We start from the raw sequence: 17,566 nt of genomic DNA on the forward strand, positions 1-17,566 counted from the left end.
CAGGGTCTATTAGTCTACATTATATAATACTGTACTCATGGCATTGTCCCGGTAATGAACACCGTTTTGCAGTTTAAACGTTATTTCAATGTGCCCTCCATTTCAGCGATCTCCAGACACCTTAATTGCATTTCGTCTCAACTTGCATATGTTCAATGGATGATGTTTCTTTTTTTTTATATTGCTATTTTAGGGGGTAAAGGACTTAATGGACTTCCTGGAGACCCAGGCCCGTCTGGTTACCCTGGTGCCCCTGGTGCTAAGGGTGTGCCTGGTGAACTTGGGCGTCCGGGACAAGCAGGTAAGATTCATAGCCGCATGTCATCCGAGATGATGAGTCTTAAGCGAGGTGCAGGCTATGACAACATATGTTGGGTGCGTAGCTTCTCTTTGCCTTCTGGTGCCTTGGTACAGGGTCTTCCTCGAGTTGCCACAAATATTTCCCCGCGCCACTGGCATCTTTCCTGCCCTCCACCAGAGTTCCGCCTAGGAACGTCACTTCCGTCTGGTCGCTCCACAGTACAGTGAGTGTGTGACAGCCCACCCTTATTTGTCCAAACCCGGAAACACTTTCCTAAGAAGCCATCCCTAGTGGAGGCGCCGCAATAATTATACACAGTTTATATGAACATTGAAACACTGCAGTTATCTGCAGCTTCCTCTGCGCATCCCTGGGGGAGCGCCATTTTCTTTTATTATTGTGAATTTATTGAGCGTGAACCTAGCTTCGGAAAGCAATGGAGCACGTTAGAGTACTAGGGAGAAATATTGGGAGTGGGGTTGGGGGGTAGTAGAAGGGGTACACCATAAGGGTGGGACTGTGAAGGGGTGAGTTATCAATCTAGAGGCACAGGCAACAATAGGCTGGCAGCAGATTAAACAAGTAGGACCTGGGGGTATAGAGTAGCGCCAGGTGGAAGGAGAGGGGACACACTGCAGGAAGGCCATGCACGAGGGGGGAGCACTTGCAATGGCCGCACGGTGCATGCAAGGAGGTGGGGATGCGAAAAGGGGGCACAGGAAGGCCCAGTTGTTGGTCCACTGGGAGAGCAGGGGTAAAGCTCCTAGACCTTGGGGAGAAGCAAGGCCTGTGTTAACCTTGAAATTGACTGCAGTTCTCCTCAGGTTAGAACATGCATTTCCAGGTTAGTACAATAAAGTACCTAAAGCTATAGACGGTAAGGGTGGTGGGCGTTTACTGCCGGGTGGCTTTCCATCTGCTTTCACTGGAGACATCTTTTCGGGTATTGGGCGAATGTATGCTAAATTCTATTACACTAAGTGAATCCTGGAAAATAAAGCCTGTCTGTGATGCACGAACACCCAGATGCAGTGCGAAAAGCGCAGGTCACATTCACTGTTTTCACTGATTTCTAGGGATCCCCGGCCTCCTTGGACTGAGGGGGAACCCTGGTTTCCCTGGAGCTCCAGGACTCCCAGGACCTACAGGATTTGCTGGTACGCCAGGCTTTTCAGGGCCTAAAGGTACGTGATTTTATGAAACTATTACCTTTTCATTGCCAGGTGCCTGGGGGACAAGATCCCAAATCTGCATTGCAGGTCATGCGACAGTGGGGCGAGTGGAGCCTATAGGCCCGATTCATGGAAGTTTCTGTGTGAAAAATCGTGCCAAACCGCATGCAAAACCCATTTGTCGATTTGTATTTGTTTAATATTTATATTGCGCACCAAATCCTGAGGTAACTAGGCGCTTGAAAGCTTAGGGGTTACATACATAAGAAGGCAGACAAATTACAAGCAGCTGTGAAGACAATAAATGGGACCCTGGTTACAGGTGGGTCAGATAAAAAACGCAGATAACAGAAGAGCAGTAACATACAGAAGAGCGATAACCTATTCAATGAGCGGACAACAAGTTGACTATATCTTAGTGATGAGGCATGTTGCTCAGCCAATTTTTATGCTGGCTTTAAAGGAGAGGAAGGAAGGTTCCTGTCTAAGAGGGATGGGGATGGAGTTCCAACGTTTGGCAGCTTGGACAGAGAAGCTAGCTCCTCCTGCAGTTTTGAGATTGAACCTTGGTACCACCAAGGTATGGGAGAGAGAAGATCTGGTGGTACGTGTGGGTTTGTGTATACAGATTTTGTCTGCAGATAACAAGGGGGGTTCTGGGAGACTCTCTGCCAGACATGAGTCCTGGTTACAAGAGCCTTACCCAGAGTCTAAAGACACTGGGTAAGTCTCTCATACCCAGGACTAATGTCTGGCAGAGGGACTCCCAGGACCCCCTTGTTAATTTGCATACAGATTTTGTCTGCCAGATATTTTGGGGCTGAGTTTGTGAGACATTTGTGCGTGATGGCCAAGGTGCATAGTGTGATTCTGTCACGGATGGGCAGCCAGTTGGCGTTGTGTCTGTGAGTGGATATATGACAGGACCTGGGGAGACCGCTCTCAGTGAGTTATTTTGGAGTACCTGGATTCATGGAATAGACTGCGCTGCACTTTTTCGTACTTTGTGGGAACTTGCCGTAGGCTCAGCACGTCACTGCGAGAGGCACCACGCAGAGCGTTGGTGTGGCTTGCGCTGAGGGCACGGAAGGGGGCAGAACATGGAAAATGAGGAAGAACAAGGCAAAAAGTGGGTGTTACGAGGGCCGGACTAGGCAGTACATCGCATGCCCAATATTGAATGGAACGATATGTATTCATGGATCCAAGCGTGCAACCTCTCGGCGGGGAAATGGCCATGCAAAGCCCTCTTACTATCTGCCATCCGAAAGCAGGCGTACAGACATTTGCGCATAGGATTCACCACGCAGGAGTAAGTTGGGGTGTCAGATTTACGGGTGCGTGTACACAGCCTTGCTTCCGATCTGACTTAGAGGTGCACGTACGAAGTGTACTGGAGTGCAGGAGCGGTTTATGAGGGTTCACAAACAGATTTTGGGAGTTTTACCCGAGTTATGATAAATCGTACGCATGTTGTCATGGTGCCGGTAACAGTTATGGGGGAACCCTCGCAGGGGTCCCCGAGATGCAGGCCTGCTTGCAGGGGACCCCTCGCACTGTTTGAAGGGTGCATGTATTCGCGCCCGGGGAGCACGCAAAGGTAGCTGTTCTGGCTGTTTTTGCTTTGCATGGGGGCGTGCCGGAGGCAATCTGGCCGCGACTTGCATATACGGTTACTTTACGAGCACTACTCCAGAATACCAAATGGGCACAAGAGCTGGAAACCTTTTGGTTCCAGATAATCTGCAATTTGAGGCGATTGACAAGAAGTTACATTTACAATTCTGGAGGATCTCGGCCATCCATTTATAACACGATCACACTGAAAACAGAGACTAGCCTTGAGAAAGACATTTCTGTCGAAACACATGTTGGCTGCTCAACCAGGACCAATAGGGAATAAACATATGAATGAAGATATCTTTCACTGTTTATTAACAACACAGATGCATTAAGATATTAATGCTACAAGCTAAGTGAAGCTATAGCTATACACAATAAACACATCGGCGACCAATTGGGACACCAACCAAACTTACGACATAAGGAGAGTTATTAAGTAAAACTATTGTACAAAGCTGAAGTGGGGGAAAAGATGCTAGCTTATCATAAAATTTTTGAAATTGTGAGGCACACCATCTCTTCCAAAATACAATTAGGTAGTCAACCCTATCCTAGGAACAACTGTCCAACAAGAGTTCAAGGAAAACAACCAATTTTGGGTACTTGGGGTGAGTTTACAATAGCTACCAAATTTCTTCCATATGAATCAATGGAGCTTAAGTCATTAGTCAAGTGTGCTTGTATAGTAAACATTCGAAAGCCAATACTTACAGGTTTCCGATCGCGGAAAAAGGGTCGCTACCAATCCTAGATGCCTAGGGTCATCCCAGTCAGGATTCCTAAACTCCAGTTCCACCACCAAAGGTAAGGCAAGGTTAGCTGAAAGGGATACGGGGGGGGACTTTATGCACTATGTGATTCAATTAGGAACAAGGAGGGCAGAAATAAGGTGTGCAGCTTGGCTCCTCGAACCCCCACCAAAAAGACCAACTACTTCAGGTAAGTCAGGGCCATCAGGGGTTACTGCTCGCACCGTTGGTTGGGGCATAGGTCGCCAGAGTTTGTAAGTGCAGAGGTGCTTCATCTGAAACCTGGCTGAGGGTGAGTCCAGGTTATCTATCTGAGGACCTGCAAGATTCAGGAGACAATTGGAATGAGGATTCAACAAGGGAACCCTCCCGTCCCCTGCACACTTTAGGATGTTTGGACTAAGTCCACTGCTGTTTTCTCATATTAATACAAAAAACATATAAACCAAAGGGTTCAGTTGTGTGTTTTTATAGCAAAAGTTTATATCTAAAGTGTCAAATACACAATATTTCAAAAGGAGAAACATTTACAAATTCAAGAAGCAAAGCAGTGCAATAGTAGGTCACAATAAATTTGAAACAATGGTGGAATCCAATTCATGTGGCAACGCGTTTCGAGGATACTTTCCTCTTCTTCATATGGCCAAAATTGAATTCTTCATACAAAAGGAAAAAAACAAAGGGGAGAACGTTTGTACAAGATTTTTATACCTTGAGGTAATTCATTAAACTCATGCTGTACATTTCAATCTCATCTGTGAGCCAGAACAGACTACATTGTCAGAGAAATTGTAATTAATCTAGTACCACAAGGGCACATTCATTCCCAGTTAAATTCAGGGTGAGGGGAGGAGAAGAGGTTCAGAGAGACGTTTCTAGTCCAGTGCAAGAGAAGTCGTCGTTCAAAAGTGTTTAGAAAGAATGTAGGTAGGTAAAGGAGCCATATAGGACAAGATATAAGAAAGTATAATTACCAGTAAGCAAAGTGTTCGAGGGCATCGGGTGCAGATAGAGATCCTTGGTGGTGAATCAAGCGATGTGTAGATCCTCCACAGGAAATATAGTTTGCTGTAGTCAAGAAGAAGACAGAGCTGCAACAAAAATGAGGAGCAAGCGAGTAGAAATCAAACTATGATGAAAGGTAAGTTCAACCCTAGGCACTAGAAGAAATGTAGTACCTGTGGAGTGTACAAGAGGAGTGGCAAGTGCTGGAGAAAATATTGGAACGGCGTGGAAGCCTGATATATTCGGGGTTAATTCACGTTAAACACTGTGTAACTTCTGTTCAACGTTCATCAAGAGTCAGCAAAGCACTCTAGAGCATACGATATAAGTGTGAGCTTGAGAGGAATACTAAAACAACATATATTGATACAATACTATCCACAACTAAAGTGTTAGCTGATGAAAAAAATACCTTGTGGTATACGCTTAGCAGTTAAGGTGCGCGAGCTGTCAGGCACAGCGTGCTGGCAATGCGCTTTCTTCAGTGGGCGGTTTGTAGGGATAGGAACTCAGGCAAAACAAATACAGTGCACTTGTACACTACGAGTCTCAATGCGCAGATGATGATCTGTGAAAAAGTGTAACAGAGAATTAACCCGGATCGAGGTTAAGAAAGTACTTAAACTAGAAATCTCAATGGGATAGACAATGCCTGGTAACGTGCGCTTACCTGCACAATAGGAGACCAATCGCAAAGACAGCTGCCGCCGGTCAATGCATCCTAGCAGCTATGGGAACGGCGCGCAATGTGGAAGAAAAAGGTTGGCGAATGTGAAGATAGAGAAGGGACTAAAGCAGTCACCTAAAGGATCGGCCATCTTAGAATGGAGTCCCCTTGTTGAATCCTCATTCCAATTGTCTCTTGTTTGTAGGGGTCTTGTGCCATGGCCTCAGTTCCTCCCCCGCACCTAAAATTAATCTACAGCATCTCTTAAATGTATGTTTCATTGCCATTTAATTTGAGGTGTGCATCAATAAGCAACCTTTTTCTGACCTGCAAGATTCACTCTTTTTTTTTTATTTGTTTATTTATAACTCAACACACAGGAGGATATACATTCACAGTGCTTATAGCATCTCAAGACATATAAGGCACAAAACCCCCTTCCCCCTCCCCTTTAAGTCCCTCAGTGAGCACTGTACCCGGGCCTAGTCGGCCTGGTCCAATAGTGTCGATGGATCGTCCATAGAATGAAGGGCTCTCGCAATCAGGAGTGGCTTAAATGTCAGGGCCGGAAAGGTCTGGTCATAGTCCAGCACCCAATCCCAAATGTCCATGAATCGGTGGAGCAGTCCTGCTTTAGCTGCCGTGACCTTTCTCGGCGATCAGGATGTCCCAGAGTTTGATCCAGCAGAGGGTCATCAGGGGACCATCTGCGGATTTCCAAGTGCGGGCCACTGTGATTTTGGCTGCCAGCAAGAACTGGGATACCAGGGCCGCTCTCCTCCCCGATCTCGGGTACACGTCTGGTAGCGGGATCCCCAGGAGGACTTGCTCAGGCGCGAGTGGAATGGCCACCTGGGTGACATCCTTTATAGTGGCTAGGCAATGAGTCCAGAAGTCCTTTACTCTGGGGCAGGTCCACCACATATGAAAGTATGATCCTGGGAGGCCACAGAGATGCCAGCAGTGAGGGTCCAGGGGCCGTTGTAAGTGAAGGAGGCTGAGGGGGGGGTAATACCACTGCAGGAGCAGTTTATGGGCGCACTCTCGGTTGGTGATGCAGCGGGATGCTGTGCGTGTTCTGGTCCAAATGTCCACCCACGCGTGGTCTTCTATGGCGTGCCCAAGGTCCGCCTCCCATTGAGACATATAGGAGGGCCTGGAACGAAAGGGATCCTCTTGTAGCAGCTTATAGAGAGTTGAGATCATTCCCCGGGACGGCAGGTCGCTCACTGTTAGCTCTCGCGAAGTAAGGGGTCTTGTGGCCACTGCCCGGGTCTGGAGGTGGGAGCACCAGTGCCTGAGTTGAGCATAGGAGTATCTATCCGTCTCCGCTAGTTGGAATGCCGCTTTACAGCGTTCAAAGGTTAGGGGGGAGTCCCCATCGAAGAGTTGCCCCAGGGTTTCAAGGCCTCCCGTGACCCAATTCTTAAAGTTCCTTGGACAGGCTCCAGGGAAGAACGCTGGGTTGAGGAAGATTGGAGATAGTGCACTCAGGTCTCCAGGGATGCCACGATGTCTGCGGGCCCACTCCCAAGCCTTTATTGACTGTTTCGTGGCCATCAGGACTCCTGGCCAGCTCCGGCGTAGGGCGGTGGGGAGAAACAGGAGGAAGAGGAGGGGGAGAGGAAGGCAGGATTGCTCAATGTCCACCCATTATGGCCGCCCTGTGGCAAGCCCCCATGCCTGAAGGTGGCCCAGCTGCACTGCAATTTGGTATTTTCGGAGGTCGGGCACCCCCAATCCACCCAGTCTCGTGCTGGCCATCATCGATCTTCGCGGGATGCGTGCTTTCTTCCCTTTCCAGATGAAGGCGACCATCTTTCTTTGAAGCTGCTGTAGGGGGGGAAGCGGAATAAGGGCTGGGAGGGATGCGCAGGCTTCGAGGAAGCGGGGGAGAAGGTTCATTTTACATGTCATGATGCGACCCAACAGGGAGATTTCTTGCGATTGCCAGCGGGCCAAGTCCTTCTCCAATTCCTCGAAAAGCGGCGGAAAGTTAGCCTGATCAAGATTCACCCAATCCTGGTTAGCCTGCTCAGCCAAAGCCATGACCATACTCTTGTTTGTCTGTAGATCAGGGTGTATACGACTCCCTGTCCAATCCAAAGCAGTTTCCGACTGCAAAGAGCATGAACATATATGACCGTTTCCTATCTCTACCTGTGAGGAAGATGACCAGCAAAGGGAAAGCGCTCAATAATAGGGCTCAAACATGGTTAGCCATTTTGGCCACTGAAGTGGTAAATGGCTACATCACAATAAAGAATAGGTGCACCGCAGTGCACCTAAAAGTGTTAAAATAAGGTGCCACTGCCACCGGCCTCTCTGGACTATACTGAGAATGGAAACAATACCTGTATACTAACAAGGGGGGACAAGGTTCACCTGCACCGCTGTCATAAGGGAGATGCTAGTGCTGAGCAATAGAAAATGGGGGCACCACCCTCTTGCACTGGTAGCTTTAAGGACTAACCACTGACCACCAAAACAAAATGAGTGATGCAAGTCACTCAGGTTAAAAAGACCCCACTCATTATAAATAGGTCAGCGTCACACAGTCAGCAGATATGCTTGGGGTCCCATTCAAACAGATGGGGAAGCTGCAAAAAGTTCAGTCTTTCCTAATATGGTCATTGGGTTACAAAGAAGTCCTGCAGCATCTCAGTTTTTTTCTTCTTTGTCCACCCACTATCTCACTAAATTGAAAGGGACCTTATTCTCAACCCCGGCCCATCCGTCTGGCTAGCAACACACCACTGTATAAGCAAACTTACTATACTTAAAGACTGGTACCAATCGCTGCTTTGTGGGTACATATGGGTTCATTCTTGGTATTCACTAAAGCCAACTTAGAGGCCAGGCACTCCCTACAGTAGATAACATCCATCGGAAAAGAGGCAGTGAAGTAAAAGACCCCCAAGATCACCAACAGTAGTGGATCCGCCTATCTCTCTCGGCTCTACCATTTTGTAAAGGCCTCAAATCATGAGCCATTCAATCAAAAATGGTAGAAAAATATGTAGGAATTCAGAGGGCTCCCAGCAACTCGATTGCTTGTTGCTGTGCTAATATTAGAAAGTATAGTGTTGTAGGTGATGGTGCTTGTATTGTCACTTACAGCCCAAGATGGTCAAGATGGTGTGGTGTGCTGCATTAGCTTTCTATAGGACATCTGATGCGTGGACCTCCACTGTCATTGTTCATCTTTTTTGGAAGTGTATTTTATTTTTTAGAGAAACCATTGCAAAAATACAGGGGCTAAAGAAGTCAGGTGAACCGTTTAACCACCTCTCTGTAACCATTCCTCGACCGAGTAAAATGTGTTTTCCTGAAAATCACCGACAACCCAGGTGTTGATACCTTTTACTTGACTGCCTGAAAATATTATACTGAGGTGGTATAGTTCATTAGCCTTCGCAGTCCCATAGACTCCTTCATCAGATGGTGCTCAGAGAAGAGTGCTGGATTTTCCTTTGACATAAAAAAAGCAGGAGAAAATCTTCACTAGAAGACCTTGGATCTCTCTTGGAGCAGGACCCCAGGACAGTGAGCAGCCTGGGCTCCCACGTTGCGCTGTCACAAAGTGGGTGGTTTTAGAGGATTTGAAAGGACTATAACCTGTAGGATTTCATATGTGTTCTATACATTGTAGTGCAATGGGTGGATACTTTGTATGATTGACATATAGTTTGCATATTTGATATGATTCACCATTGTATGGATATGCTTTTTTTGTTTCCTATCATGTCAAAACCTTGCGGTCTTTTACAGTTACATGTATAACCATGTAGCAGACACTATATAAAAAGCAACCATTATTCATTTACAGAACATTTAATTTCATATTTATCTTACAGGGTTTCCAGGATTTCCAGGTTTAAATGGTCTGAACGGCTTGCCAGGCACAAAGGGGTCTCCCGGAACGCCAGGTAAATCGGGGTAATAAGAAGGGCCATTCTTTAAATATGGGGGTGGCAGCATTGCTGCTGCCTCCTGCATAGTTACTCTTCTCGGAATAATGCTTATGGGTGCTTCATAAAGATTGATGTAAAGATTACAATCTTGTTTTGAAAAGAAACATAAAACCTTATTGTAATGTGCTTGCATGTTGCTTAAAACCTTATTAACTAGTGCAGGCTAGTGACAGGGGCAGAGTGAAAGCCTTGCGGAACCTCTCCCATGTTTCTAGTGTGATTCTGCTGATGACCTGGTCACATCTGTAACTCATTTTAATGATTTATCATTGTATTTTAAACTCGTTTGCCTTTGTGTCAATAGTTTTCTTTTGTTTTCAACTTGCTCTTCAATATACCAGGCACTTAGTGCAGGCCACTGAGCTGCCATTTAAAGGGGTTGACCAGGATTAGCTCCGGCCATAACGGAGACAAACGTGGTATCTGTCTCCCTCCACCCGCTCTCAGCTACCTTCCGAAATTAGGGAGTCGTAGACAGCCTGTTCCACCCGGCAGCACACCAGTCCATCCAGACCCTGCTACTGCACCAGGGCCTGCGCCACCTAAAGAGGCACTTAAGATTTTTACGCTTGGTGTTACTTGTCCTAATTACAGTAGGATGCTTGAACTTTCACGTGTAGATGTATATACAAGTGGAACCACACTTACATGGTATTGACAGCCTTTTAGAATAAAACTGGAACTCTCCCCGCCGCGGCGAAGTCTGGTGAACACACCCACAGAGATCTCCAAACCTGAGGCCCAGACGAAGGCGTTCCATTCTTCAGCCGAAACGCCCCAAGGCCAAGCACAATCTGTGCACCATTGACCTGTACAACCTGATAGGGGGCCCCTCCCCCTGGCGTAGACCGATGGTTTTGGTCCTCTGACTTTTCAATTGATTTGTATACTTTGATTTGACCGTTTGCATCTTCTTGAATGCAGTGGGGTAATTTTAGCACCTGGCTGCATTGAGGGACGATGCAATCGGTGTTCCTTTTCTTATCTCCCTGGTTGACAGTGTATGAATCAAGAGCAATTGTTTGTATCATACCAATTGGGTACCGCTCTGTTTGAATTTATTTCTTTACACGTGTGGGTTATCCATCTCTAGGTTAGACTTATTGACTAGCCTCTGTTCAAACATGGGGACCGAGTAATTGGTCAGTACACTTATCGCAATTGTGTCAAAGAATAACGAAACCACTTTTTGAAACATATCAAAAAGCAAAACCGCATTTGTTTTTTGTTCAGTATGCATTAGTTTACTATCTCTTTTTCTTTACTGCAATATTAGATGATACTAATCCCACCTACTGAGCAAACAATTAACAGTGTTGTATTCATGCCTTATTTCTCTGTTTAGGAATGAGACAGTTTTGGAGTGCATATTTATTTTCATTGTTGGTGAATTTGAAAAAACCAATAAATTGTATTTAAGTACTACCGAGTAGAAGTTACTTCCTAGCCTCTCAGCTTTGTTTTGGTTTGATGATTTAACAAGATATTTAAAGGTTATTGAGCTTACGTTTTGAAGCTCTGTGTCCAAGTTTCCTTTAAATAGTATGACTAAGACACTCCAACATTAGGAGAGTGTTGATAAATATACCTGTGGTTGGAGCTTTTCTTTGTTCCATATTTAAATGGGTTGAGTCATCATCTTTCCCAAGACACCACTTCAATTCACCACTATTCTGTAGGCTGTAGTCTGTAGTGATTACAAGTCTTAAATGGGCAACATCACCTTTTTTATTTTAAAGCAATGAGCTTTTCAGCCTAGGGATCTCCCTGCAACCATTGCTTTATTTTCCTGTTCAATCAAAATGTAGGCAATTGACATTTTAAGTGCTGGCAGAAGGGCAGTCTGCTGTGCCTTTTGGCGCTTTGTTGCAAAACCTGTGCCCTTTCAATCCTCTCAGGTGGTTGGTTTGATGAAGACACTCTTGGAGCCAGTATGGTAGAAGACTCCTGCATCTACATGTGCAATGCAATGTACTGCCCTTAACAGCACCAGCTGATAACATGCATTTGCTTGGCTACTCAGCTTGCTACTCAGATGCTCTCCGAGTGTATGTGTCCGTTACATTTGCTCTCCCTCGTTCTGGAGGGGTATGGGAGGGAGGAGTGTGATGTATCACCTATGGCACTTGGCTAACCGAGATGCTCTCGGGTGTCAGCCATACTTGGCTTCAGCCATGTGATGTGGGCCACTTGATTGGACTCACAAAGTGAAAGGCGAATGGTCGTCCTTCCACAGTGCTGCAGCTGTGCGTCGTAGAAGCCAAGTCGAGTGTCCGCATAGAATTTGCAAACCATATGGACGCTGTCCTGTTGCCTGCTGAGCCGAGGAAGACCAGAAAAGAGAGGCTGATACCAGCTGGCTCATTCAATGCCTGACTTCACCTGGTGGTAGACACAGCCGAAGCACCTCCCGGCAAACAAGGAGAGCCCAAGGAACCGCTGAGCGCTAGTGAGAGCAGTGCATCCGAGAGGACCACAGGGAGGTGACCAGAGTGAGAGATAAGAAGCCGACTGACTCTGGAAGTAAGGAGGTATTGAGTCCAAATTCCCAGAGTGTACTGACAGAGCTACGCTCTGTGAAACTACCTCCAACTTGGATAGTGTACAGATTCCTAGAGCCGAGTCTACTTGCAGTGAAACCTGTGCACACTAGGAGAATGGGTTGGATCCTAGTCTTAACTGCTTCTTGTGAACCCTCAATGATGCAAATAACTGTTTCCTGTGAACCCTCTACATACTGGCATAACTGCTTCTTGTGAACACTCTATACTGCAAATAACTGTTTCTTGTGAACCATCTTCATACTGGAATACCTGCTTCTTGTGAACCCTCTGAATACTGGGATAACTGCTTCTTGTGAATCCTCTGCATAGTGGGGTAACTGCTTCTTGTGAAACAGCTCCATACTGGGATAACTGCTTCTTGTGAAACCTGCGCAAACTGGAATAACTATTTCTTGTGAGCCCTCTACATACTGGGATAACTGCTTCTTGTGAACCCTCTGCATACTGGGATAACTGCTTCTTGTGAAACAGCTGCATATGATATATGATATGGCATTTATAAAGTGCCTATACACAAGTGTTTCAAAGCGAAAAGTGGGATAACTGCTTCTAAACATCGGCATAGTGGCATATTGAGAACATATTTCAAGAGTGAACTCCTTCTTGTGAAATGGCTACATCACGGGAAATTAAGTCCAAATTCCCAAGCAAAAAGTTTGCGAAAATGCTGCCTATTGGCATAACGAGTCCATATTCTCAGACGGACCACAGAGAGCGACTTGGTGCGAAACCGGTGCATACTGGCATAAGAGTCAAAAATCGTAAAGCAAACCACTTCCTGTTAAACCAATGCATGCTTTAATATTCAGTCCAAAATCCAAGAGCGGAGTGATTAAACGTTTTGTTCTTAAACTGCTTCACACTAGGACAATGCATCCAAGTTCCTAAAGTTAACTGCTAGAATTACTTATTCTGAGTGGGCTGCATACTGGGGGGCAGAGTCCAAAACCCCAGAAGGAACTGAGAGAATTGCATACAGGGCCACGGAGTCCCATAGCCCAGAATGAAGTGAATACGCCAACGCTGACCGACCACAGTCAACTTCGACAAAATAGAGTTTGCTTTAGCTTCACCTGGAAGAGTCTGCTGTCTATCTTGACCAAGTCTGCCACATTAGAGGGAGCACATCACTCCCCTCCTGCTCCTTTCTCTTGTCTCCAAAACTTTTCCACAGTGAGGAGGTGCAGGACAAAGACCTTGTCCATTTTGGAATGAGTCTCAAATGAAGTTCTAATTGCCTTGATTTTGATCGAACAAAACATTAACAAATGGTCGCAGAAAGGTTGGATATTTTTCTTAAAATGTGGTGAGCTTTTTTCCTTGAAGCCCTGCTTGTCACCTGGGCTGATTTTGAGGTGTTGAGAGTTAATGCTTGCAAATGCTATAACGCACCCATCTGACCATGAGTGCGTTCATAGCTTCTCAACAAGTACCTACATAAGGTAAAACATGATGATGGGAGGGAAAACCCCTGCCTAACACACTCCTTGCAAAGTCTAATTTGCCAGTTTGTGTAGTAGGTTATGGAATTACTTTTTGCATGTGTAAGTAACTCATGTTTGACGCAACTTGTGCAAAAACATTTATAATCGACAGGCAAAACTTGTTTGGAAAAATATGGGTGTCTGACACATGTGCGAGTCATGACTTTTTGGAGGCAAAAGTCACACTTACACCTGGAAAACGGTCTGTCGACTAAGCCAAATGTGTCTCAACTAATAAACATGAGGAGTCATCATGGGTGAGCAGGCATATAGTGGAGCACAGTGGCATAGGCTGGCACAAGCTAATTTGAAATAAGTTCCTATCGTTGTGCAGATTGCAGTCTATCCCCCACCCTCCTAGGATCCGTGATCTGAGTATATTACAGCGGATCATTCTGCATTTCCTAATCCTTAATCACGGCCACTTGGTATAAAGAGTCACAGTGATTCACAAAGAAATAAGGAGTGCAACTGTGTCGGCATATAATAGTGATAGGGGGTAATTTAAGTAGGCACGGGGTGTCCTGATCATGCTCTTGAGTACAGCCAGGACCTTGCTGCAGCGTGAAGCCTCAGCAAACATGAGCAATTCTCTACCAAAACAAAGAAAATGAGCCATTCTATAACCCATGATCACAATTACACAACCTTACAGATCGCCATTCTGATGTCCCATTTATGTCAAGTCAAGACCAAACATCTATTATGTAAACATTCCTCTTTTGCAATTTGCAAAAGTGAATCCCAGTGTTACCACAAGTTAGAATGAAGATATATAACACAGGCCTGCATAAACAGGTTTCAGAAACACACTAGATAACTGTTTCATTAAAAAATATTTGCTTGCCTTTTGAAAGGTTTGAATGAAAATGGTCGCCCAGGATCGCGGGGTTTCCCAGGCCCAAAAGGTGAAGCAGGAAGTCCAGGTCTCGGAACAGGAGCACCAGGATTTCCCGGTCAGAAAGGATCCCGAGGCGAAGGAGGTAAATGCAGATTCATCTTGGGGGTAATTGCATGCCTGCAGGGACTAAATCGCTTGTGTTAAGTAATGTGTGAGGTATTTCATTTTCTTGATGAATTCTTTTTGGAAAATCCATAACCCTACATTTTCCGTGTGCAAGAATAGTGACTCCTTGAGGGTCGTAGCGGAAATCATACCGCGGCACAAGTGGTCACTCCACAGTGCGTGCTGCACATGTGCACACAATCAATACATGAGAGGCTAGAGATTCAAGCACACTCATGTTGGCTTCCAACTTTGTCATTATGTCTACTAAATGGTTTGATGTTCAGTCCTAATCTAATTGCAACTTGGGCCATGGCTTCCGTTACTGTACAACCTCACAGTTCAGTGCTTGTTCAAACTCTGTATTTGTGCCATTGCAAATATGAGAAGTTATTTTTGCAGCTAGAGAACTATTTCTTTGCCCCCTGCCATCCCACTTTGCCAATATAACCTGCATCTGACTGCAGCCAAATGATTGCATCGGGTTAGTGAGACAATTTACCAATTTACCACATTTTACTGCAGTATGTTTGGGGGTAGGCAGCTGTGGGTGGGAAGGGCTAAGGGGGGCAAAGGCTTGATCGCGGGTATGGAAGCCTGGCCCGCCATAATAAAACACCACAGTGTAATGCAGTAAGTTGTCCCATGTGACCAGATGGCATGGATCCTTTGTGCCAGCACCTCACCCCTTTGTACCAGGCTCTCATAAGCAATATTTTTGTGGGGAGTGCAGTTTGTGTCTGTCAAGAATGAATGTTCATGACGCCTTTTCCATGCAATCCCAAACCTGGTATCGACTGGAGAGAATTAATGAATGAGTTAGAAGGTTTCTATACTGCAGCATAATAGCAAAGTGCCTCAAGGTTCTCTCATTTCTGGTCCTAAAAATAAATGCATCAACAACGCAAAAAGAATAAAATCCTTCAGCAAGTGACCAAACCTGCTTCTCTTCCAGAAATCGGACAGAATTCAATGTAGTTCTAGGGTCTACCCTATACATCCCATACACAGAGGGTCAAACCAGTCCACCAGTCTCACAAAGGGGTTTAGAAACAAAGGGTTTGGTGGCCACACCACTCAAGTTGGCTCCAAACACTGCCAATCACCCAGGATCACCCCCACAGGTGTAGACCACTTCAAACCACTATGAAAGTGAGCCGATTCACACAGCAGCCATTTTTGGCCTCCCTCATTGTTTCCCTCAACAAAAAAAGCCAACAAATAAATAAAAATGGCTGAACCTGGGGCTTAAAAAAATACATTGGAATCAAAATGGCTGCAAATAAGGTACATTGGCTGGCACTCCTGGTTAGGGCAAAATAAATTTACAACCGCTACATCCTACTCCCTAAAACCAATGTCACGCGATATGATCCCCCGTGGATGAACAAATGTAGTGCTGAAAAAGTATGACGGGCCATCAAACCTTATGGGCTACCATAGACCATATCATTAAAAATGCTCTTAGTGGCATGGGGATTTCAGTAGAAAATGAACACAAAAGTAGCAGTAATCCCAAAATGAATCGAAAAATCTATGCGACCCTAAAACAGTTCAGCAGAACCTCCAAAAATACAATTCTGCCCCAAACACTTGCCTCTTCCAGACATTAGCCTGGGTTAACTGATCCCTTGCGGGGTAAGTCATAAGAGGAATTTTCATCTTCTGAACCTACAAGGGGCGTTTCTGCAGGCCTGTCAGTATAATGTCCTAATGGCACAGAGAGATTCCCTGCACAGAAGTCAGTAGCTTACTTGAATACCTACACCCCTCTCCTATAGAAGGGGGTGAAAACAAAGGCATACCGAGTAAAGACTTCAGGTCCAATCACCCTGCAAAAGAAGAGCCATACTCACTGAGTTGGTTCACCTTTGCTGGAACAGACTTTTTGGGGAGGGTTACAACCATCTCTGCACCTGCGGGGTAGAACTCTGACTTACCTGGCTTTTCATCACAACCATTCCTATTTCCTATGGAACATTGAACCCTTGCATTAACCTTCTCCAAATTGGCATTTACAGATTTTTCACCTGGGCATTGACAATTTTCACAGGCCCCACCCTGGAGGTTTAGGCCCAAGGACTGGGATTTAAGCTGATGTTGCTGAAATGTATTTTTAAATCCATGCATTACCCTCCTGTTCATAGAAATGCCTGGTTACACTTTTTCTCTTGTGGCGACTATTGTGAAACGGTTTTTTCCACAAGTGTAAGGATTCCCTTTGGCTGGTATTGTGAGTTTAAACTACTCATACTTTTGGTGCCCTCTGGGTAGGGTTGTTGAAGTGCTGCCCTTTATCCATCCAGGTCTATATGTAACTGTCTTGTGTGCACTTGGATTAATCATGCTACTTTGCGCCAGAGGGTCTGGAATACTGGGATAATTGTGTGGCATCTGGAGTACTGATAATGACTGTTTAAATGCAAGGTTTTACTGTGACTGTGTCTTTGTTCCCTTTCCACCTGCATGTACAGTGTCTAATCACTGGATTACATGCATGCATGCATTAGGGATGGGCACTGACCACTGATGCTTTTTATACATATACTGCTTCCATCATGTGCTATGCACACCTCTGGACTGATAGCATTTATACGTCGAACTTTAATAGAGTGTAAACATTTCAGTTAAAGAGTGGGTGGTGTTTTCGTTGATTACTTTTCTGAACTAACTGACCCGCCCTTCCTGCCATCTTCCCCTCTTGAAGCTAAGCCTGACTGCTCTGCCTTGCTTGGCTTCCCCTTTGTGCTGGATTTGTTCTTCTTCCTTTATGTTAGATGGTTGCACAGCCTTCACCAGAGGGTTGTGTAAACATTGCACTAACAGTTGGTCTTCTCAGGCCGTCAAGCCGACGTGTAGTAAATTATCCCAACAGTGGATCTATGTTATTAAGTTCTGGTACACATGTGACAGATCTAAAGGATACTGGGAAAGAACATTTCATAGATACAGTAGCAAAAAGTACCCATACTCCACAGAGGTTCTGTAGACAGACTTGACACTCTCATCAATTGTTGGAAA

At 45.5% G+C, this 17,566-nt stretch overlaps 1 protein-coding gene across 2 annotated transcripts in view; it reads left to right on the forward strand.

Annotated features, from left to right (window-relative positions):
• The window catches only part of COL4A6 (collagen type IV alpha 6 chain), an 856,046-nt gene that overhangs the window by 766,892 nt on the left and 71,588 nt on the right, over positions 1 to 17,566 (forward strand). For both annotated transcript variants that reach the window (XM_069612628.1, XM_069612629.1), the window contains 4 exons: positions 194 to 301; positions 1,378 to 1,485; positions 9,375 to 9,446; positions 14,397 to 14,522. In XM_069612628.1, the coding sequence (XP_069468729.1) occupies positions 194 to 301; positions 1,378 to 1,485; positions 9,375 to 9,446; positions 14,397 to 14,522 (414 nt within the window). The remainder of the gene's footprint in view (positions 1 to 193; positions 302 to 1,377; positions 1,486 to 9,374; positions 9,447 to 14,396; positions 14,523 to 17,566) is intronic.

The sequence above is a fragment of the Ambystoma mexicanum genome, chromosome 5p (genome assembly GCF_040938575.1).
Source record: "Ambystoma mexicanum isolate Mex_15411 chromosome 5p, UKY_AmexF1_1, whole genome shotgun sequence".
In the NCBI taxonomy this organism is placed as follows: Eukaryota; Metazoa; Chordata; class Amphibia; order Caudata; family Ambystomatidae; genus Ambystoma; species Ambystoma mexicanum.